The sequence below is a fragment of the Prionailurus bengalensis genome, chromosome C1 (assembly GCF_016509475.1).
Source record: "Prionailurus bengalensis isolate Pbe53 chromosome C1, Fcat_Pben_1.1_paternal_pri, whole genome shotgun sequence".
NCBI lineage: Eukaryota > Metazoa > Chordata > Mammalia > Carnivora > Felidae > Prionailurus > Prionailurus bengalensis.
Window position 1 is genome coordinate 40,154,101 of NC_057345.1, and position 23,253 is coordinate 40,177,353.

Consider the following 23,253-nt stretch of genomic DNA (forward strand, 5'->3'; position numbering starts at 1 on the left):
TGAACTCTACTTCTTAAGATAGCCCTGTAAGAAGGTGCTATTCTCTCCTTTGTACAGTTGAGGAAACTGAGGCCCAAAGAGGGTAGGAGACTTACCCAGGATCACATGGTTGGTATGTGAGATTTGGAGTAAAGAAAGGTGTTTTAAAAATAACTCTAGCAGTAGGCTGTAAGTATTAGAAGGTCACACTGTGTGTTTGCTCAGCAGCACGTGCATTCTATGAGATTGTTTGGGTCTGTATTTGGCTCTGCACACACAGATAATACTCCCTGGCATGGGAAGGAGATATAAAAAGCAAACAAATTGTGTGGTTCTTCCAGGTTCTTCATTAAACAGACTTGTGGTTTGAGACTTCTGCCATCAACCTGAGTACAGACCTAAGTTCAGGTCTTTTCTTCTTGAACCCCTGCTTTGCAGGCTCTGTGCTAGGTCCTGGGATTTAGGTGACCCAGAGATGGCAGTGCCCTAGACTTTCTCCCATCTACATGTGTTAGAGAGGCACAGAGCATGGACCGTGGGCTTACATGTCTAGCCTGCCAGACCAGCCTGGCACTCCACTTGGGAAAGTGGGTCTTTTCTTAGGATTTCAACTCTGAACACAGTGGAGATGATTTGCCCCATTTAGAGTTTTGAGAGTGCTCTTTGTTGAGCTTTTTTCCTCACTTGTCTCCAACAGAGATCACGTTAGACTTTGGGACGTATTGGGTGAAATGACTGTGGGTTCTGGAAAATGATTCCGGGTACTCCTTGACTCCACAGTGGATGCCTGTCCCAGTCCTGGGCCCTCTCCTCTCTCCATGGGTTCTAAAACAGCAGCTTCTGAATTCACACTGTAATTTCAGCTGCTTACTAGGAAGCACTTCATTGAATCCAGCTGTAGTGGTCCAGCTCTTTGTTGCATTAATTAGTAACAAAGAAAATTAGATGTCTGTAGTACCTTCAAAAGAGATATCTTTACAAAAAGTTTGGATTGATATTCAAGTTACACTGAGAACCTTCAGTAAAAAGTGATCCAGAGTGTAATTTGAGGGTTTGGAATCATGCCCAGTAAATCTTTCAGAATAGTGGGACACCAGTTTGGATTTTTAACCTGAGTTCAAGGGCAGAGGAGTAAAGAAGTGTTCACTGCTCTGCCTCCAGAAGCTCCTGTCTCATGGGGGGCACAAACATACAGAGAATCTTCTCTAATGCAGTGGGATGGGGCGCTTATGGGGCTGCAGGGCTGCCCGTTGGTTTGGGGTGGAGGAGTGGGAACCCGGAAGCTATGCAAGGTTTGAGCAGGAAAGGGACTTGGTCAAAGCAAAGTTCCAAGAAGGCTCATCTGGCGACGGTGTGTCACCTGCGGTGTTGGACGGATGAAACCAGTGGCTTGCAAGCTGTAGTGGTAGGTTTTTGTCAGCCTAGACACTGGTTTTCATTAGCTCTTTAGGAGCTGTTTTTACTCATTTTAAAAGCAAGGCATGCTTATTTATAAATAATTTGGAAAACACATTATCATATAATGTGGCAGTATCAGCCATTCCCAACTCAATACTGTTAACGTTTTTATATATTTCCTTCCTTTTCTCATTGCATTACAGGTTTACAAATGATTTTGTGTCTTGTCTTTTTCAAATAATTACATTAAGCTATTACTCATATTAAAAAAATACGACTTTAAAGAAAACATTCCCAGAGCACAGCTCTTGTGCAAACTGGAGGTGTGAGTGCTTTCAGGACTGGAGCAGGAAGGAGGGGACAAAAGGCTGCTTCTGCCACTCGGAGTGAACCCAGGAGGGTTGGCACTCAGTCAGGAGAGGGGCTGTGAAGAGTTAAGAAGGAAGCTTTATCACAAGGCAGCAGCCCAGCTCCAGAGGGAGCAGGACTGAGAAGGAGAAGGTGCATTGAGTAAGGGCTTTTCAGAAGGAAGAAACTTCCCATCACTGGGAAGGAAAACAAACTGAGCTCCTGTCTTCAGGCCTCTCTGTACCATGATGCTGCTTAGCCATTTCTCTGTTCTCGCTTTATTCTTCTAATAGCACTAACGGTGCCTCCAGGGGATCTTTCCACACTTGAGTTTTGCAGGTTCCAGTATGCCCCTCCCACTTCTTCCTCTTGCCAGGGGTCATTGGGGCGCTAGGCCTCCCTCCCTCGCCCTGCAATCCACCTGCCTTGCTAGAGGCCTCTGTTCCGCTGAAGCATCTTTTCTTTGCACTCGGCATAAGCAATTATTTCTCCTATCACTGCTCTTAATGCTTCTCAGAGAGTTGGCAGATCATTTTTTGCTGACGGGTATCACCCCACCCAGAAATGATAGACTGCCTCCCTCAGTCTTATTAATAATAAAAAAGGCATTTTTCTCTCCTCCCCCATTACAGCTATAGTCAGAGCAGTGTGGGAGCACTTCCCCCACCAAGGTCAGCAGGGGAGGCTGGATCACTGAATCCCCAAGGACCCAAGAGAGGGCACATAGCCACAGCAGTGGAAACTGAAGACTCGTTTACCCCAGTTGTACCAGGCTGCTCTTTCTCTCCGGTGAGAGCTTCCGTTTGCCTGCTCTGCTTCCCGGTGCCCTGCTAACTTCCTCTGAGTGAATGATTTCAGATACAGGTGTAGGAGTTTGAGAGAGAGAACTAGAGCTTCCCTGCTCTCTCTGCCCAGTGAGGCTGTTACAATTCCAGTATCTCTTGAAGGTTGTCCACAGTGTCCTGGGTCTGGATTGCAAAAGAAAATCAGACAGGTACAGGTTAAGATGACACCTTATAGTGCTACCTTATATTGGTTTCAGAAGTGTGTGGAATGGGACTTGGGGGCTTTAGTTGTCTACAAGTGTGAAAGAAGCCAACAGTAGGATGTGAGCTGCTTTAAAAAAAGCCAGTGCACCTCGGCTGTGTTAGGAGAATTGTAGATTCCAGATCACAGGAAGTAATGCTGCTTTCTTGTGCACTCTGGTCAACCTGTCCTTGGTGTCTGTGTCCCATTCTCAGCCCCACATTTTAAAGAGACCTGACATTCTAAGGGTTGTCCAGAGGCAAATGAGGAAGATGGCAAAGATGATGCCATACTCAGATTCACCCACAGTGGTTGGTTTTTGTTCTCTAAGGGAAAGAAGTCTGCAGTGATTCTGAAACTCAATCCTATATTTCAAGAATCTAGGAAGAGACCCTGTGCAGCTATCAGGGTAGAACATTTGTCTTGGATAGTAGTGACTCTCTTTTAGAGACATTCAAATGGAGTCATCAGGGATGATGTAGAAGAGATTCCTATACCAAACTAGAGTCTGATCTAAAGGTCCCTTTGAGCTCTGAGATTCTGAATTTTTGTGTGGTTCCTGGACTTCAACTCTTCTATCCAGCATAGTAGCCACACATGGCTATTTAAATTTGAGTTTAAATTAATTAAAATTAAGTCAAATGAAAAGTTCAGTTCCTCAGTCATACCAGGTACATTTGAAGTGCTCTGTAGTCACATGTAGTTAGTGGCTACCATATCAAGCAACACATTTTCATGATCCTAGGTTTGATTAGACAGCGCTGGCCTAGAACATCAGTGGCCGTGGGGAATAAGGAATCTCTTCTCTATGGCTATCATGAAGCCCCAGAGAAAATCAGCTGGTCTGTCAAAGATCATAGAGCCAATCCCTCTTCCCTTCCCTTTTGCTGTCCATTCAAAAGAGCTCTGAGTTAAGATGAAGAGTCGGTCAAGTCCCAGCTCTGTCAAAAACTCCCAGAATGACCTTGGGCAACTTACTTTACTTCCCTGGATGCATTTCCTCATCTGCAGAATGGTTCCTTCCAGCTGCAACAGTCTAATAAAATATTATAGTGTGATCTTGTCAGCTTGATAACTTTCCAGAGAAAGTAGCAGTTTGTGCCAAGCACACAGCTTTTATTTCACTGTCCACGTTAGCCTGGTATAGTGGAAAGATCCCAGAACTTGGAGTCATATCCAGCTTTGTCTTAGTTTGGCTATGTGACCTTGGACAAATACTTGATCTCACTGAACCAGAATTAGTCATCTAGAAAATGGAACGAATAATATCTCATGGGTAATCATGGCTTATAGTGGGGTACTCAAGTAATGCTTCCCAGAATGATGACAAAAGTGAATAGGGTTATCCCTAAGGTGAAAATTACATGACAGGAGAAGACTTTTTCCCATCTGCATGTTTCAGAGATGTACATGCTTCAAAGATGCATAAAAAAATAAAGAGTCTGAGCCTTACTAAGCCTCAGGCAGCACATATAGAGGCTTTGTATCGTAGGAAGTATTATGGAGCTCCCAGGTGGCTACAGTAATCTTATCAATCTTTCATATAGCAAGAATCAGGATTTGCAGTTTAGTGAGAAGACTGATGTCTTCAGCTCTGGGTCTGAGACCAGCTCTTCCACTAACCAGGCCATGAAACCGTTAGCATGTCTCTACCTTCTGGAGGCCACTAGATGGACAGAAATATCCTTGTACTAAGTAAGCTTCTTTGGAATTTAATGGACTTTGTTAAAGTTGTAGACATATGAATATATCACCACACCATAGAAATATTTATCCTGCCTACTGTATGCCAGACACTCTCTTGATATTCTTGGATACTCTTAAACTCCACAATGGGAGACACAGTGATAGCTGCTGCTGTTGAAATGTATATCATCTATGGAGTTTAAGGAGATAGCAGTCATTTGTGCCTGGGCCTCAGAGAAGAGATAGCATTCAGACCAGGTCTGTAGGGATGAGCAGGAGTTCATTTTGACATCATGATGAACATATAGCAAGAACAAAGATAAGGAAGTGGAAACTTTAAGTGCATATTCTGAAAACTGACCTTTTTTAAATTTGAACTGAGGCATAGAGTACATGGAGAGTTAGCAGGAATTGAGAAGTTGGTCCAGATCGCAGAGGGCATTGAATGCTCAAATGAGGGATTTGAACATCCATCACAAGGTGTTGGAGAACCATTGAAGGCTTTGGGCAGGGAGAAGTGGCACAATCAGAGCTCATTAGAAACATTACCATCAGGTCTTGCCCCTGATAAAAGAATATCATGTATCAGGTGACAGGTGGGGAAAGTATGAGGAGTGGGGCCACATAAGCAGGCACCTGTTCTGCCTGTGGGCAGGGCTGCAGCCACAGATACAGGGAAAGCTGATCCTCACAATCAAAGCTGTTGTTTCTAGGAGCCAGCTGGCTTCTTTCTTCTCTCCCTGCTCCTGGAGGTGGGAATCAGAGGTACCTGCAAGGGTTTGCTCCTAGAAGGCCCTGGCAGCACCAGAGACTGTTCTCAGCTGCCATTCTCCTGGTCTCTTTGGAATGAATATCCCCTAGGGATCTATGTACTCTGGGGAGTTTATGCTCACTCAGAGAGTAGGGTGTTACAACAGATTGGGGAAAATCTGCAGCTTGATCTTTTGAAATGATTGGTCTCTGTGTGTGTCTCCTCTGCTAGACTATTAGTCCTACATGTCAAGGATGGCTGTTTTCATCTCTGTACCAACCAGTGTTTCACATAAGGCCATAGCAATTATATCAGAGCTGTTTATTGAGCAGTTCCTAGGTGCCAGGCATAGTGCCTAGAAATCTTATATGTATTAGCTTGTTTAATGCTCCAAGAACTCTGTTAGAAAGCTTCTAAGCTATGTTATTCAAGTGATATAACTTAGAAAGTTAAGTGACTTGCCCCAAGCTTACACAACTAGGAAGTGGTCAGGATTTAAATTCATATCTTTCTAGCCCCAAAGCCCCTTGCTCTTAACTGTTTTCTCTTTTCCATTCCAGAATAGATGCTCAGTGTCAGTTAAAGTAACATAAACAAGAACTTCCTTGGAACAAAGGCCTGTCTCAAAATAAAGTTTCCTGATGCTCCAACTTGCACCTATCAGTGAGAGAAACCCACAGGATAAGAGGCAATGAGAACAGGAAGGATGTTCCTAGTGTGTGGAGCTAGAATAGAAATAGGAGAAGGATGGAAACTATAGAAGAGACAGGTTTGAACACAGTTGAAGGATGAACTTACCAATAGTCAGTGATGGCCAGTGATGGGGCAGAGCACCTCATGAAATAGTGAGCTTCCTATGTAATGTATAAGGTGGGTGGCCAGCTGTCTGAGATCTCAGCCAGAACTTTTCAGGCCACTTCCAGCACCAAATTTCTGTGAAGCAGATTTCAAGGATAGTGCTTGCTGCTGGTATCACCAATGGCACCTGTCACCTTTATTTCCACTTACCATGAACCACAGTTGTAGAGATTAGCAGTCTTGTGAATAGAATGCCTAGCTCATGGAGACATCCAGTCAATGATAGAGATCCTTATTATGATTTGAAGGGACCTAACAAGTGATGCTCTTGTTTTCCATATCCTGTAAAACCACTGTAAATCAGGTGAGAGATAACACAAAAGAGAAAAGCATATTGAATCCTAAGGTCACCTTTAATACAGATTATGTCCTGGATGGATTTCCTGAACACACTGGACTTCCTAACACATAACCCCACACTTTGACAGACTGACATACCATGTTACAGGGACTTTGGACCCCACAGGCTTCCTGCTCTCATCGAACAGATCCTGGAACAGAAAGTGTGCTTCCAGCTGGTATCTGGCTGCCAGAAGGGAAGAAGTACACAGTGGCTGAGGCTTCTGTGCCTATTGCCAGTATTGAAGCTTGTTCAGAATGGTCACTGTACTTCCCCTGGAGAAGAGAGGTGAGGGGGTACCAAGAAGCCTAGACTGCTACACCCAGGGGGCTCCCTCCACATGGAAGCTAACACTGGAAGTGGGAGATGAGTAACCCCTTGCCAGGAACAGCCCTCTGAACTGCACTCTCCCTTTTCTGTACCACGGCAGGTTAGACAAGGGGCAAGGTATTGCCAGAGGATTCAGGAAACATTTTACCCAAGGCCATGCTGTTCCCCCATCCCTGCCCAGGCCAACCCCCATGGCTGTGAACAGGTGAAGGAACCTGCGAGCAAAGTGCTGTATGGGAGGGGCAGCCCCCAGCGGGGGTCCTGCTGCCCCATCTGTGATGAATGATAATGCTGCTGCACCACCTTGATGAGAATCACTGACAGCAGACTTGTGAAGTCACATTGGAAATTGGGAAGTACTTTGTGGATATGGAAAGTACAGTGGAATCTGTAGAAATGTGCTAGAGGAAATTCATGGCAGTGAAGTGGTAACAGATCACCCAGACCCCACCAGGCTGACAGGAGGAAAGTGGTGCCTCTATAGGTGCTCACTGGTGGTATCCCAGATGTTTGCTTGTGTGGTAAAGTTGAAAGGTGTGTCCCAGTGGGTGCTAGAGTCCCACACTGCCCACAAAAGCCTGTAGTACTCACTGCGTAGTAATAATATAATAACATTTACTAAATATCTACTAAATTCTAGGAATGTGCTACCCCTGTTAAATCTATTATCTCACTTCTTTATAATAACCCATCAAAGGAAAATTGTCCCCCTTTATACCAGTAGAGAAACTGAGATTTATCAAGATCAAATTACTTGCCCAAGTAGTAGCTAGTGAGTGTGGGAGCCAGCTCACAGTCAGGGCTGTAAACTCCACACTGTACTGTTACTCTTGCAGTGGGTCAGGGTTACTGTAAGCCTGCAGGGATGGGGAGTTTGGAGGCACTGCAAATCTTTTATCAAGGTCATTTGTAAAGTCACCTGCCTCTGGGCCATCCTAACCCAGAGCTAGAGGAGTGGCCCCTGTATTCCCAGCTCTTTCTGAGCTCCAGAGCAAGATCAGTGCCAGCCTAGAAATGCCAGTCTTGTCTTCATACGTTCTGGATGAATGGAGTGAGCAGGATCCTGAGGGACTGAGGCATGGGATTCTCTAGGGCACTGCCTTTAGCATTGGAAGCCCTGGGCTCTAGGCCACTAGTTTAGTGGGGTTAATACACCAGCAATGGCTGGCTGTCTGCAGGGGCTAGAAGTGGATAATTTTTGAGAAATGTTTCAGCCTAACAAAGGAACTGACCCCTATAGTCACTCAGTTTGGATTTCATAAATGTATGAGGACACTTGAAAAGTACAAATACCAGGAATCAGCATTTGTATATTAAATGTAGGGAGATCCTTTTTCTGTCATTTTTGCCCATACCTACTTCTACAGATTTCCTGGATGGAAGACTAAGATAACAAGAGACTTAAGTTTTTCAAATAGAGGAGAAAAAGTAAGCAAGAGTTAGGTTTGGTGAATTATCAAGGTGCTGCTGTTCACCTTTGGCACTTGTTACTGCTCTGTGGCAGGAATTCTGCCTCCATCAGAATCATCCTCTGAGGAAATGGTTTTGGTTCTGTCATTTACTTTCCAATGTCTACCCCTTTTCCCCAGCAGGTATGTCCTAAGCCTGCTCCCCTCTCTACCCCAGCTCTGGCTGCCCAGACCATTGGGTATCAAGGTCATTATTATCCATTGTGCATTTATTGAGTGTCAAACAGGCATTGCACTAAGCCATTGACCTTCATCGTCTTATTTGTCCTCACACCAGAGGAGGGCTATCATTAGGCCGCCATGCCCTGACCCCACCACACACCCATCTCAGCTCTGTCTTCTTTCTGGCCCTTATAACCCTTAACTAAACCCTCCCCTTCATTGTGTTCTAGTCCCAGCTATACAACCCTAGAATAGCACACATCTTACAGCATTGTGATAATTGGTCCATATTGTGTACCATTCTTCCATTCAACTCATGTTTATTGGGTACCTTCTGTATGTTGTATATTATCCCCATTGGACTTGGAAATCCTTTAGGGCAAGAGACCACTCCGTGTTCTTTCTTGTTGTGCATCCCCAGCACACAGCACTGTGTCTGGTTCATAATAGGTCCTCGGGAAGTGTTTGCCAAGAGAAAGCCTCTACGTGGCGTCTACTTCTAGAACAGTCTTCTTTCAGTCCTTCCAACCTCAGACACTGGGAAATGGGAAACCTTCCCCTTAGCTCTTAGCTTAGTAGGGAAACACAGCTATGCTTCTGCACGCTTAACTCTTGGTGATCCTCCTAAGTAGAGGAATCCAAGCTGCAGTTAACTCCAGAGTCATTAATTCCTACATCATTCATTTTGTTCTGTGGATATATTCATTTATTCTTTCACTAGATGCTTAGCATTCTGCAGGTATAAGGCTCTGTGCTGGGAGCTAGAGCCACTAAGGTGAATAAGATACACCACCCCTACACACACACACACACACACACACACACACACACACAACCATGACCTCAAGGAGATCAGCAGTCTAGACAGAGGGATGGTAAATCAAGGTCAGAATGGGTTAAGTATCATGGGTATGGTTCACTGAAGAACACTGCTAGGAGGCTTTTTAGGAGGAGGTAAGATCAGGGAAAGCTGTCTAGAGAAGATGGCATTGGATCTGGGCCTTAAAGAAAAATAGGATCAGGGCCTGAAAAAGTAGGTGGGAAATTTTTCCTTGTAAGACATAGAAGTAGGAGGGTATGTTTTGGGGGAGCACAAATGTCATACAGGTTATTAATTTGTCAATAATTGGCAGGGGTTAGACAGGGGTAACTCTCATTACCATGGACATATCACTACTTGTTTTTCTTTCCTTGTCCCTACCACTCCCTCCTCATGTCTAAAACATAGTTCTGCTAGATTATAATCTGAAGGACTTTGTTCTGTAAAGAATGGGGGTAGGAGAGCCTTGTGTGGAGTGATGCTCTGTCCAGTCACATGAGATTCTTGGTCCTTCAGCTCCCACTCCCCAGGGACTCCATGTAAAGGTCCCTTTGCCTGCCAGCCCTGTGCTGGAGAAGAGCCTACAGAGGCCACCTCCTCAGTTTCTAGAAGAGGTAGATACTGCAGACAGTCTGCCTTGCTCCATCAGCAGGAGGAGACCAACGAGGCAGATTAGTCACTCACATCATTTTATCTGTTGAGTCAACATCTATTTTTAGGTGTGGAACCCATAAAGGGACTCGGCATCTCTGTCATGGAAAGGGAGAGAGTGCTAAGGGTGAGGGGGTCTGCTCATCCTTCATTCCTCTTTGCTAGGTACACTGCCAGACCCTTTCTCAGAAGCAAGTTCTCCTCCACTGCTGGAGCTTTAGTTCTTGATGCCAAGGGTCCAGTTTAACATGTACAATTTCTTTTGTACGCATGCTTTTGTGTGTGTACCACACACACACGCACACATCCATGCACATGCACACTCACTCACACCCAGAGTCTTAGCAGATCTTGTAAATTGGATATATGGATTAAATAAGACTCCCAACTGAAAAATGCTAAGGCATATAGGTCCCTTCCTGTCCAACATTGTCAGATGTGCTCTGAAATGACTGTTTTCATCATCTATTCTGAGCCATAACCACCCCAGAAATAGCTTTAGCAGGAAAGTGCTTTTGTTAGACTAGCTGTAAATTATATTTCAAATGTCTGATGTTGTTTTCTTAAAAAATAAATAAATAAGTAAATGAAAGTCTAAAATTAATGACTGCTGGGGTTTGCTTTGCTTATGTGTACTGCTACAGATTTGGCTTCTTGCAGATGGAATTTCAGATCTGTTTACACTTCTGTGTTAGCTTTTTGGGGGAAAAAAAGCAGTTGAGAGATCTGGGAGGACAAATTTACAAAGTCGAACTTATTATAACCATCCGTGAGGCTCACTTCCTTCTTCCACTGCCCTCTCCCTCCCTCCTTTCCCCTCTGCTCTCCTTTCCTTGATTGTAGTTTTGTCTGCTCTTCCTCCACGTTAGAAGGTACCCGGTTCTTGCAGATGTTATGACAAGGTCATGTATCCAGTATCACAAGCAGATGTTCATGAAGCCCCATTTCATTGCACTTTGTCATTCAGCGAGAGCAGACCTTGTGGGAGCAGATTGGAACAACACAGAGGATGGGACATAAAAAATCTTGCAGAGAACCTGATCGCTTTAATGTGTTGAAGACGAAGGGCTTGGGGGTGGGGAGGGTGGCAAGGAGAGAAATCTGCAGAGCAGAATTTCATGGAGGTTTTTTTTTTTGGTTTATTCAAAGATTATTATGTGTTAGATACAGTAAATCATCTATACACCCACATCCAGGAGGTAAATCTTCAGAGCTCCATGCGTGGGTCGTTCTGCATTTAACAGCTGCCATACAGTAGCTATTTTGTTCTGCACTTAGAGACCCTTATCTGTGCATTTGTTTTAAGTTATCGTCACCTCTCCTTTTGTTCCTCTGTTGCCATTCTCAGGATTCGTATTACGATTACAAGAGTAGCTAAGAATCTGAACTACTGAGATATTTAAACGACACCATGAGTTCGAATGATAGACAAGGGGCTGTCATCTCAGTTGTTGACTCAGTCTCTACTCAGAGGGTGTTGCCTGTAATGGATTTAGCTCCTCTTGCCTTTTCCTAGGTCTCATATGCCCGTCCGAGCTCTGCCTCAATCAGGGATGCTAACCTCTACGTTAGCGGCCTTCCCAAAACCATGACCCAGAAGGAACTGGAGCAGCTTTTCTCGCAATATGGCCGTATCATCACCTCTCGAATCCTGGTTGATCAAGTCACAGGTTAAGTGTTTCTTTGTCATTTCTTTCCTTGTGTCTCAATGCCACAGCCAGTGCCCTGTGACCCATAGGAGCAGAGAGATAATGGTTACTTAGGGTAAAGGGTATGGATCATGCGCAGACAGATTTTTGACATAAGAGAAAGATTTCTTATCAATCAAATGCCCACATTTAAAATGGGCCATCTTAGGACGTAGATCTCCCATCATGGGAACTGTTCCAGCAGCAGCTAAACTACTTGGCAGGGCTATAAAGAGGATTCGGGCATCAGGTTGTGAGTGGGACTGAATGACCTTCAAAGTCTCTTTCAACCCTTAACCAAGTAACATTACTTTTGTATGTGAAAAGAACCTGTGTTAGAGCTCCGGCTCCAATGATATCATTATAGAGCTAGAGGGAACCGCATGCTGCCTCATTTCACACGTGAAAAAAGAGAGGTCTTAAGTGGGGGATCTGACTTCTGCCCAGCTAGTTAGTGGCAGTGCAGGGACATGAACCCAAGACCTGGTACTGTGGTACTTTGTCCATAATAAAGAAAGGCATCTACCACCTCTCAGTAAGAAATGTAAGGTACCCTGGGTTGCATTTTTATTGACAAAATGTTTTTACCTACTCTCCATTTGATCCCATTTTAAAACACCCCCTGAGAGCAGTTCAGCGTGTGTTTCTCATTTGACTCCTGCAATAGACCCTTACTGAAGCCAGTTCTGCCCCAGACACTGTACAGAGGGACACTGGGGGCCTGAGATGAAGGAGGCACAGTTCTGTCCTTGCAGGACTCCATTATGATGAGCACTTGCTGGGGGCTGTCCAGTGTACCACGGGGGCTCAGGAGAAGGTGTGCTGTGCCTGGGCAGGGGGAGATTGCTGTGAAGGCTACATCAAGGAGGTGACATTTGAGCAGGGTTTTGGAGGATGGATTGAGGTTATCTGGCACAAAGAGGGACAGAAAATTCTAGGTGGACATGATGTGTCCTGTAGAATAGGTGGATAGGACATGTCATAAGGCATGGAGTCAAGGAAGAACACAGCCTGTTCAAGGAATATGTGGTGGTTCAGTATGGCTGGCATGAGACTCAACAGGGGATTTGGGACCACATCATCAGGAGCACTAAATGCCATGCTAAGAAAGTCTAACTTCATCTGTATGCAACATAGAGCCACGGGAGGATTTTTTGTGGGTTTTGTTTGTTATTCTGTATGTGGAGTGGGAGGCAGTGAGGAACAGGTACCATGCACAAAGTAAAGAATTGAAAAGTTACAAAAAGTGTGTAAAAGATGCTTTGAAGGGGTGTAATGTGGTCAGAGTTTGCTTGTCAAATAGATTACATGGTTGCTAGGTGCAGAGGGCACATTGCAGGACTACAAACTGGACAGGAGGTGATGGGTTAGAGCAACTAGAAGGAGACGAGAACTGAGCAATCTGGTGTAGAGGCTGGAATGGACAGATGTGAGAGGTGCCTGTGTTCTGTGGGTGGGAAGCACCTGCCCAGAGCCATGATGGCAGAAATGCAGGCAGATGCATTTTGATGGGTGAGAGAGATTCTGGGATACTCAGCCCTGGCCCCACAAGTGGGGCCACTCACCACTGGAGGTCCATGGGGCCCAGCCCATCTCTTCTCAGAGTATTTACCAGTGTGCTTTGTTCACTTTTTATGAAGGCTCTTTCTCTTTCCCTAGGAGTGTCCAGAGGGGTGGGATTCATTCGGTTTGATAAGAGAATCGAGGCAGAAGAAGCCATCAAAGGGCTGAATGGCCAGAAGCCCAGCGGTGCTACAGAACCGATTACTGTGAAGTTTGCCAACAACCCCAGCCAGAAGTCCAGCCAGGCCCTGCTCTCCCAGCTCTACCAGTCTCCCAATCGGCGCTACCCTGGCCCGCTTCACCACCAGGCCCAGAGATTCAGGTAGGCACACCCATGGGGGAAAGATCGCTGCTCCACATGTACAGAGCTGGGTGGGGGCCAGGGAAACCCACATCCCAGAAAGATGGGACAAGCATAAGAACCTCTGTCCCCAGGAATCACTGTGTGAAGTTCCCTACTGAACCTCAGTTTCCACTACTGTTAAATGGGATGGTCCGACCAGATGCTCTTCCAAGCCCCCTTTCAACTTACGACTGTGGCTGTGGTTAAACTTCAGATTCTTGGATTAAAACAAAATGTCTACATTTCATCAAACAAGAAGGTGTTCTGTTTCAACAAGTTAAATCACAAATAAGTGACCACATTCAGTAGCTTAGACTTAAGGCAGAGGGAGTGGCTTTTAACAAAGTCAAAGAAAAGTGTAGGCCAGGAGACAGATGATGGGTTGTTTGGCCTGTCCCCCTCTTTCTTCTACAGGTAACTCTGTTGGGTTGGGGAAGGGACAGGTACTCTCTTTTGTGTTAACTTCGCTCTGACTGTTAAGTCAGTAGATTCTGGGACAAGAAGGAAGATTTTGCCTAAGACTTATTAGTGTTTCCTTCAGGTACCAAACCCTCCCGGTGCAATGGGGGCACTTCCCTTCTCCTGGGGCATTTCTGAAAGGCAGGTTTCACTCCATGAAGGCAGTCTTACCTTGACTGCCTTTATTGTGCAAGAGTTAAGAATATTCTTGACCTACTCGTTAAGAATAATTCTAAATAATGATTTTATTCCACCCATGCCCCAACTTCCTTTTAATGAAAGGGTTTTTCTCCTTTTCACACATCACATGGGAAGATAGTAGGCCCTTCCATCTGGCCATGATGAGGAGAAAATCAGCCTTAGCAGTGTCCTCCCATGCCCTGGGAATTTGAAATGGTTAATGATTTCATGAGGAGTCCAAGTCATCTAATTTTTATTTTGTGTGAGAGCACATGCAGTATTTATGTAAAAAGCCTTTCCAGCAGGCTTCTAATGGTGGAAACTATGGTTACTACTGCCCCATGGTGTGAATAGCTTGTCCTCAAGTAAAATACTGACCATGACGGAGATTACAACATAATGGCAGTTTGCTGGGAGGAGCTTTCAGGTTGCAAACAGTCAGCTCATTGTAAAAAATCTTAACCCCAAACTCCTCCTTCCCCCTCAAAAAAATGTGTGTGGTACAAAGATTTAGTTAATGTAGCTAGATTAAGAGAAAAGATCTATTCTGATAATGCCTTGTGCATGCACGTGTATTCCTTTTATTCACAAGTTTAATTGCAGTAAAAGGTGAATTGTAATAAAAGGTGAACAACTTAAGAAGCTGCCCCCTTTTAACAGTCTCACACACAATATAAAATGAAATCCACACAAATGTTCTGAGAGGAGGGGTGAGTGGGATTAATTCAGATCTTGAAAGAAAGGGAGCTTCATTAGACACTTGCTTTAAACTCCAGCATTGACCTGAACGTGGATTACTCATAGTTGGAGGCAGAAAAGGGGGAAACGACCAGTGGATAGACTTCTAAGCATTGGGGAAAGTTGTCGAGCTTTTCTTCTTTGAAAATGGAGCATTCTTATTAATAGTTCCATTGAGCGATCTTGCCATCTGTGAGGCATTAACCCAGAGACCCTCCTTCTCTTTGCAGGCTGGACAATTTGCTTAATATGGCCTATGGCGTAAAGAGGTAATTAAAACTCCACAGATTGCCAGATGTCCGTGTTGGCACAGACTGGGGCTAGAAATTTTTTTTTTTAATTCACTAACTTTACTTTTTTTTTTTAATTCTTCCTTTTTCCTCCACCAGCATGTCAAATTCTTAATTTTAATTTCAGACTTCAGTTGGTTTTGTTTCTTTTAGGGCACACAAAGCGTGTTTGTGTGTTTCACTTTTTCTTTTATTTGCAGGTGGGCTTCTCCTATGGTTCAGGTGCCACAGCTACCAAGCCCTTGATAATCTGGTTCTCTAGACGGCTCCCCCAAGGGAGAAGGCTCCTAGTCTTTGCCAGCTGACTTTGCAAACTTGCAGAGCAACTGTTTTGCATTAGCAATGCCAAGATTCAGTTAAGAGGGCAGATTCCAGCAAATCAAAATTAGAACACTTTGCTAATCACGGTTGACAATCTTATGATTGTCAGTGGAAAAATTAGATTTTGGACTACCAGCCCTTGGCCAAAGCATGAATAAACTTGTGGAGGACCTGCTGACTCCCACCCCCAGCTCAGTGTGCATTTCAGGGTACAGCCTGAGAATGAAGTGTATCTGTGTGCACCTCAACCAGGAGTTTCTTTTGTTACAGGTTTTAACAGTTATTATAAATCCTCCCTTGGTTTTATACATGTATATATGTTTTACACTTGCAGTTTCTTTCATTTAAAGCCTTTCTGTGGGGTTGGGGGTTCAAATAGAATCGAGGTTTGTGGGGGCTCTCTGAATGCAGTCACAAGAGTGATCCAGACCTAGTCTGAAAGCTGAATCTCTGGAAGTTGAGTGCGTTATGTCAGTGTGTCCATGAGATTCCCATATGTGCTTTTGATAAGCTCCACTGAGCTGCTAGGGACATAGCATCTTCATCATCCTGCTCAGTAGAGCTGCACACTTTAATTCCCCTTCCCACAGTCAGGGAAAGCAATGTGGTCTTTAGTAGTCCCAGTCACATCCCCCATATGAGGCAGCTCTTTCACCACTTGGCCATGCGTGGTAAGTACCCTGACTCTGGAAACTGCACACAGTAAAGGGAATAACTTGACTGCAGACTTCACTTCGAGAGTGCCAGCCTCTTGAATCTCAGTCCTGGCACCAGTGAGGATAACTGAATTACTTCCACGTGTCTAGCACACTGCTTGCCTGTTCCCCCTCTCACTTGTGCATTTTTCCCACTCTGCCCTTTGCTCCCCTCTGACTTGAGTGAGGCGGCACCAGTTACAGAAAGAGGAATGCTCATGCACGGACGAGGCCAGGGAAGGCACACAGTTGCAGCGTGCATGCCGCCACCCCCTGTGCTTCCCCACTCAGAGCACACGTCACTAGTGGATAAGAGCACTCTCCTTTCCTATTAAGCCCAGGTTTGGATCCAGGCTCCTCCCTACCAAAGTGCTCCAGGTAGCCATTCCCAACTAGAATTGAGACTCTCCTTGAAACCTCTTTGCTGGCTCCTGACTTTGGCCTTAAAATAATTACTTATAGCTGTTCTCTACCTTTAAACTGAGAGGAGTCAATTCACTCAGTTGGAGGAGAGAAGGTTGAGAAGACAGTCTTCAGAAATAATGCAAATAATAGACATGCATTTGCCCTTCTAAGAATTCTTACTGTGATGATTTTTGGTTTTGTCTCGTTACTTGTTTTTTTTTAATGTCTATTTATTTATTTTGAGAGAGAGAGCAGGGGAGGGGAAGAGAGAGAGGGAGACAGAGAATCCCAAGCAGGCTGCACGCTGCCAGCACAGCACCTATGTAGGGCTCAAATTCACAAACCATGAGATCATGACCTGAACCAAATCAAGAGTCAGAGTCTTAACTGACTGAGCCACCCAGGTGCCCCTTGTTATTTGTTTTTTAGCAAGAGGGAAGATTGACTTAGTGAATAATGCCAAAATTAATACCTATTGAGTTATGTTTAGCATATCTACAGCAGCCACTTGATTACCTAAATTCTAGTTACATGCAGAACTATTCTTCCATAGGACTTTCCAATCTCCAAGAACATTTGCTTATTTTTAAAACATCCTAAGTAACACTTTACCCCATTCTTGTCCCCAGTTTTTGCTTCCTTTCCTCCTCCTATCCTCCTTTTCAGAAAACAAAAACAAAACCAAAAAAACCCAACCACATGAAAACGAAGACACTAGTCAGTGGATATGGACAAAATCCCTGTATATGTTTGGTATAAAACAAAAAGTTAGCAAATATTTTTCTGCTGTAGGCACTGGTAACATAATCTGATGCATCCATTATGAATCACACGGTATATATTTTATCAGACGGTGAATAAAATCTGAAGGGTTTTCTTTTCATGATAGCATGAAAACTGAGATTTCAAAGGCTAATACAAAAGAAGTTATAATAGGCAAGTAACAGTTTCCTGCTTTTCTAATTCAAGTTATATAAATGCACAAACCACTTGAAATCTTACTCCTGTGATGCTTAGAAATTAATTCCAGATAATACAGCATCAAGGAGTGATCTGTCGTTAATATTATTGGTTGGGCTTTTTTTTCTGAACTCTTTTAAATAAATGCTAAATGAAACATGGGCCACCCATGTGGTTAATAACAAGGCATGTCTGTTCATTGTCACACATCTCTGTCCACAAAATATCAAGAGATCTTTGACAACCATAAGTCAGGGGACTGCAAAGATGGTAGACTTGAAAACTCCTCGGGCCATCCCCTAATCTGCCTTAAAAATTAAAAAAAAAATTTCCCAAGCTTTGATATCCACCAGTGTTATTCACTCATGCAGTCAATAAGTATTTATTATTTTCTATGTGTCACTATGTCTGTGATAGTCCCACATGTGCCTCAGTGAATAAGTAGAGCAACAGAATGAATGAAATAGAGCCCCTCCCCCAAGAGCTGTCTGTTGTGGGGAGGGAGGATAAGGGTCAGAGTGGGATACCCTATGACCATATACTGTGGTAGAAGTACGGTAGAGCCTTGCTCTAGGAGTTTCTTATGGTTATTAGGAATTGACCTAGCTTTTCTCTTGGCATTTATGTCCCTTAGCCAATTGAGCCATTCCATTCAGAAGAAATGCCACAGACATTAGTTGTTGCATTTTGGTTTTTAAACCTTGAAGACTCTCCTGCAAACACTCACTCAGCCCTCTGCCCCATGTCTGTGTCTGTGCATCTGTGTGTTATCCGTGGTCAGACTGATGTCTGGACCAGTCCCCCCTTCTGCCTGTCCCCCCAGGTTCTCCCCAATCACCATTGACGGAATGACAAGCCTTGTGGGAATGAACATCCCTGGTCACACAGGAACAGGCTGGTGCATCTTTGTCTACAACCTGTCCCCTGATTCCGACGAGAGTGTCCTCTGGCAGCTCTTCGGCCCCTTTGGCGCAGTGAACAACGTTAAGGTCATCCGCGACTTCAACACCAATAAGTGCAAGGGATTCGGCTTTGTCACCATGACCAACTATGATGAGGCAGCCATGGCCATTGCCAGCCTCAACGGGTACCGCCTAGGAGACCGAGTGTTGCAAGTTTCCTTTAAAACCAACAAAGCCCACAAGTCCTGAATTTCCCATCCTTACTTATTAAAATATATATATAAATATATACGAACAACACACACACACATACACACACACACACACACACAAAAGAGAGAGAAACAAACTTTTCGAGGCTTATATTCAACCATGGACTTTATAAGCCAGTGTTGCCTAAGTATTAAAACATTGGATTATCCTGAGGTGTACCAGGAAAGGATTTTATAATGCTTAGAAAAAAAAAGAAAAAAAAACAAAAAAATACCTTTGATGCATTGAATGTTCTTTCATAGCTGTCGTTGTTGAATATAATATACATAGATAGCGATGTGCAGGGATTTTAACCCAGCCAGCTAACTTTACTACCTTCCTTGAAGGTGGGTCTTTTTAAGATGACCATTCGCTCATTTGAAGAAGAAAAACAAAAAACAAAAAAAAAATAAAAATAAAACAATTTTTACAAAGTAATGGGATTCAAAGAAAGAAAAAAAAGATTTTTTTTTTTGTCAAAAAGTTGATCCAATCAGATTGGTAAAAACCCCCCACACAAATTAAAGAGGAATAATAAAAATTGCAAAAATGAAAAAAAAACTTTTGCAAATTTTTTTATTTTTCCTTTTTTCTTTTATATCATGTGAACTAAAAACAGTCTTCTGTTAGGGGATGGGGGCAAGGGGGATACCTGATGACATTAACAATTTAATAACATTAACATTGTTGCCAAAGAGGTGGTCTCTTTGCTGAAAATGGGTTTCAAGAAAAATCTATTTTTATAAAATATAAAGAATTTTTACAAGAGAATCTGGATTTGAGAAAAAAATATTTTGACTGGCTAATTTAGGGGAAATTGACAACTTTGTCGCGTTCATACTGCACTGGTAACTTTTTAGAGATCAAGATGTGTGTTTTAAACTGGATTCGTAGACTGTTTTTTGAAGGATGGGCTATAAACAGATGATCTTCATATCTTTTCATAGCATGTAATAATAAAAAAACAATTATTAATTACTAGGGGAAAGGAGTGTTCGTTCTACCCAGGGTACCACAGTTCCCCACAGTCAAAACCCAAAAGCAAGGAGATGAGTTGAAAGACAGTTTTTCTTTAAGTCATCAGTATGGGATGTCAGCAGAACAAAAATTAAAAAGATTAATTTTCCTTTTGATCTAAAACTTCCTTAGTTTGAGCAGTAGGTGCTACGAAATTATTTACATATCTTAGTATCATAGTTAAATGTAATGTGTTTAGGAGAGGAAAACAAAAGATACATTTGCTTTAAATTCATTAAGGAATTTTCAAATTCACTTTGTAGCCCATGCTGGTAGAATTGGGCTGTGTTGGTACATTTGAAACACTGTTTATGTTGCTTGAAACACTTATTTATTTAATCGCCGATGTGATGATGCCTATGGCCGAGATCAAATATAGCTAGATTGGCTAGACTACTTATTTGTTTACTTAAACTATGGGAAGAAGCATATTATTGTGTCATTCTGTTGTGTGTGTATGTGTATATACAATATAAATATATATATATAAAGTTATTTTTTCTTTGGGTTAATTTATTATAAGTTGTAACACTTGGCTAGTTTTGTTTGTATATGTCTTAAAATGTTTTCTTATGATATTTAAGTGACAGTTAAAGAGGTATCAAGGTAACTTGTGTAGAACTATTGTTTGATATATTGTCATGTTTGTTGTGAATATTTTTTCTTACTGCACAGTAGAAAAATAAAAACAACTGGGTCTTTATTTTAATGTAATTCAGATTGGGGGAAAAAAAAAACAGAGCTAAGGGAACAAAATGACTGAGGGAGCATTCTCCCACGTCCAGTGCACTGATCATTTTAGTATGTTTGTGCTTTGTACGGTTATATATTTAAAACAAAAACAAAACAAAAAAATACAAGGGTTCATGCTCTTCCCTGGGTAATAGAAACAGTTACTCGCTATGCATAATCTAGTTGATAGTTAAATTTGCTATTGCTTTTCTTGTCTTGTTATATAAAATCTTTTCAATACAAGTTTAGTCTTAATGGTAATAAAACGTTATGGTTATTTATAACTTGTGCTTATTTTGTGCGTTTTTTCCCATGCTGAACCCACTAAGTGCATGTAGACAGAACTGTTGTTTTCACACTGAAGAGGCAAACTGTAGTAGTAGTCGTAGTGGTAGACAGATAACGAAAACCAAGGCTGCATCATAGACTCCTCCTTTAAATTTTTTTTCTGTTTTTTTTTCCTCTTTTCGGTTTTGAAAAAAAAAAAACCCACCAGATTTCAGTTCAGAGAACACTCGTTCAACATTCAGGGAAAACTTTTTACATCACCTGCTATGAATGAACGCAGTTTGCTGGCAAAGTTTTGATGCATTTGCTAAGCATTAGTGGGAAAGGCGTGCCAAAATCTCTTCTCTATAATGTGTTCACTCTTGGGGGAAAAAAAAAGGAAAAAAAATCTTAGGACCAGGCAGTTGTATACTTTAGTTATAATGAATGACTTCATGTTAATCTTGCTAGTTTAGATGATTTCTGAGGGAAAGTATTGTAAATGTTTTTTTTTTCATAATCTTGTTGTGTTTGAATTATTTGTACTTTATCTGTCCAGACAATAAATGAAAGTGTGTAGAATGGATTTGAGCTTCCCAGATTTTTAAATGTGTTCATTCAAACTTTTTTTGTAGCATCTTCAAATTTCCCCAGTAATTTTATCATTAAACAAACGCAAAAAAAAAAAAAAAAAAAAAAGGTAGAGTAAAATTGTGTTTTGCAACTTAGCCCAGTCTCTCAAAGTCAATTCGGTATTCAAAAGTCATTGCCCTAGTTCCATACGAGTAAAAGTGTGGGCTCCTGCCGGCAGCATCCACATCATCTGGGAGCTTGTTAAAATGCAGAATCTCGGGCTGAATGCAAATCTATATTTAACCAGATCCCCAGGTGAATCACTGGTACTTTAAAGTGACGAACACTGCACTGATTGATAACAAGCTGGTACATTTGGCATTATGTTTGGCATTGTGATACATTTAGTGTCGGTTATTCATTTATAAGCATATTTGTGACTTGTTCAGAAGAAAGGAAGTCACTGCTTGCAGAGCATCTCCTGTCAGGCTCTGTGCTGTCCTCTACATTCTCTCACTTTGTCCTCCAGCAATCTGGGAGAGGTGGATAGCACTGTCCTCATCTCACTGATGGTAAGACTGAGGCTCAATGAGATTAAGTAACTTGAAACAGCTGGCAAGTCTCCAGCTGGGGCTTGACTCCAAGTCTGAGTCGACTGCACAGCACCTCAGCGTTGAGACTGCAGAGCTGGAGCAGTCTTTAGGAAACAGACCATTTACATTGGAAGTGGTAGCAAAACAAGAAAGGTTACCTTGTTATGTTAGCATTCATTTTTGCTTAGAAGTAGCAAATATTTGACTTTCTTACTTCCAATAGAAACCTAAACAAGGACTTAACTTATACAGTGTATAAAAAACATGGATTTTAAGCTCAACCTCAAGGGGGGGACTAAATGTCTAAGGTATCATGAAGTCATATTAAAATGTTCCCTTAAATTTACAGATGAGCTTTTTAGTGATTTCCCGATACAACCACTCATTGATGATCTACTGTCTTTCGTTTTCATTTTCTCACTAATTGAAAATTCATAATACCTCATAAAACATCACCATCCATAAACTGACACTAGCAGAAGAAATGCCTCTAAGTGAGCCAGATGAAGAAATAGTCAGATTCTCTTCCATTTCTCATTACCCTTCCCCTTTTTTATTATTATATTAAATTACCACAGTAGTTGGGATAATTAAATTCAGGGAAAAGAATGGGATTTAATTAACCAAGCTAAATATTAAAACGAAGTCAGCCTGAACTTTACATAGATGAACTTGAGGGTTATTTCAGTTTTATTTAAAGACAAGTCCCTAAGTTTCTTTTCTGAAGAAAAATGCACAAATAGCTGCCCCCAGAGAAAACGGCTTCACAAACATGTGTATAGGGTCTAAAAATGTTACTGCTAAACCTAAGATAGTTATTACCAATTATCACCATCTCTGATCCTTAAAAGTGTCATTTTAGTGTACTTTAAATGAATGGATACATTATTTTGGAATATTGGAAGTTGGTGGAATCTTAACCAGTTCATGTAATTCACTCCCCAGCCTGCAACAGACCTATCTTGACAGTTTCACAAAGAGCTGTACGTGTTTAAATAGGTCTTTAAAATATCCATGGAAGGCCATTCTATATACACTCTCTTGGTAGCACTTCCCAACATCAGCATAACATGTCTGCCTAACAACCAATAAAAAATTCATTTTGCTGTGAGTGTAAGCCTGTACCTTAAATCTCCAGACAAACGTTATATAGTTTCTTGTAGGTGTTTGTGGGAAAGTTTTAGCAAATCACAAGAAAGCAGAGGTTATTACATTTTTTTTTAGGTCCTAGGTACGTTATGTTTTACTTGGATGAAAAATTGCATGTCAGGGAAGGCTGAAGGCATTTACTTAGTGTTATTTTTCTCAGACTGATAGGAAGAGTGCAAAAAACATGTGCTTGTGTCTGTAACCATCCTACATCATCACCACCAGCATCAAAACTACTTACATCTGACCAAAAGGATCAAAGAGTGACCAAATGTTAGTTACAGTCAGAACAGTTTATCAACTTGGGT

General features: G+C 42.4%; 1 protein-coding gene across 6 annotated transcripts in view; it reads left to right on the forward strand.

Moving 5' to 3' along the window:
• Positions 1–21,216, forward strand: part of ELAVL4 (ELAV like RNA binding protein 4) — a 146,572-nt gene extending 125,356 nt beyond the window's left edge. For 4 of the 6 annotated variants that reach the window (XM_043574938.1, XM_043574936.1, XM_043574939.1 and 1 more), the window contains exons 4-7: positions 11,335–11,488; positions 13,166–13,391; positions 15,020–15,058; positions 18,242–21,216. In XM_043574938.1, the coding sequence (XP_043430873.1) occupies positions 11,335–11,488; positions 13,166–13,391; positions 15,020–15,058; positions 18,242–18,611 (789 nt within the window). In that variant the 3' untranslated portion in view covers positions 18,612–21,216. The remainder of the gene's footprint in view (positions 1–11,334; positions 11,489–13,165; positions 13,392–15,019; positions 15,059–18,241) is intronic. The other 2 variants (XM_043574940.1, XM_043574941.1) reach the window with 2 other exon arrangements.
• Positions 21,217–23,253: the final 2,037 nt, after the last annotated feature.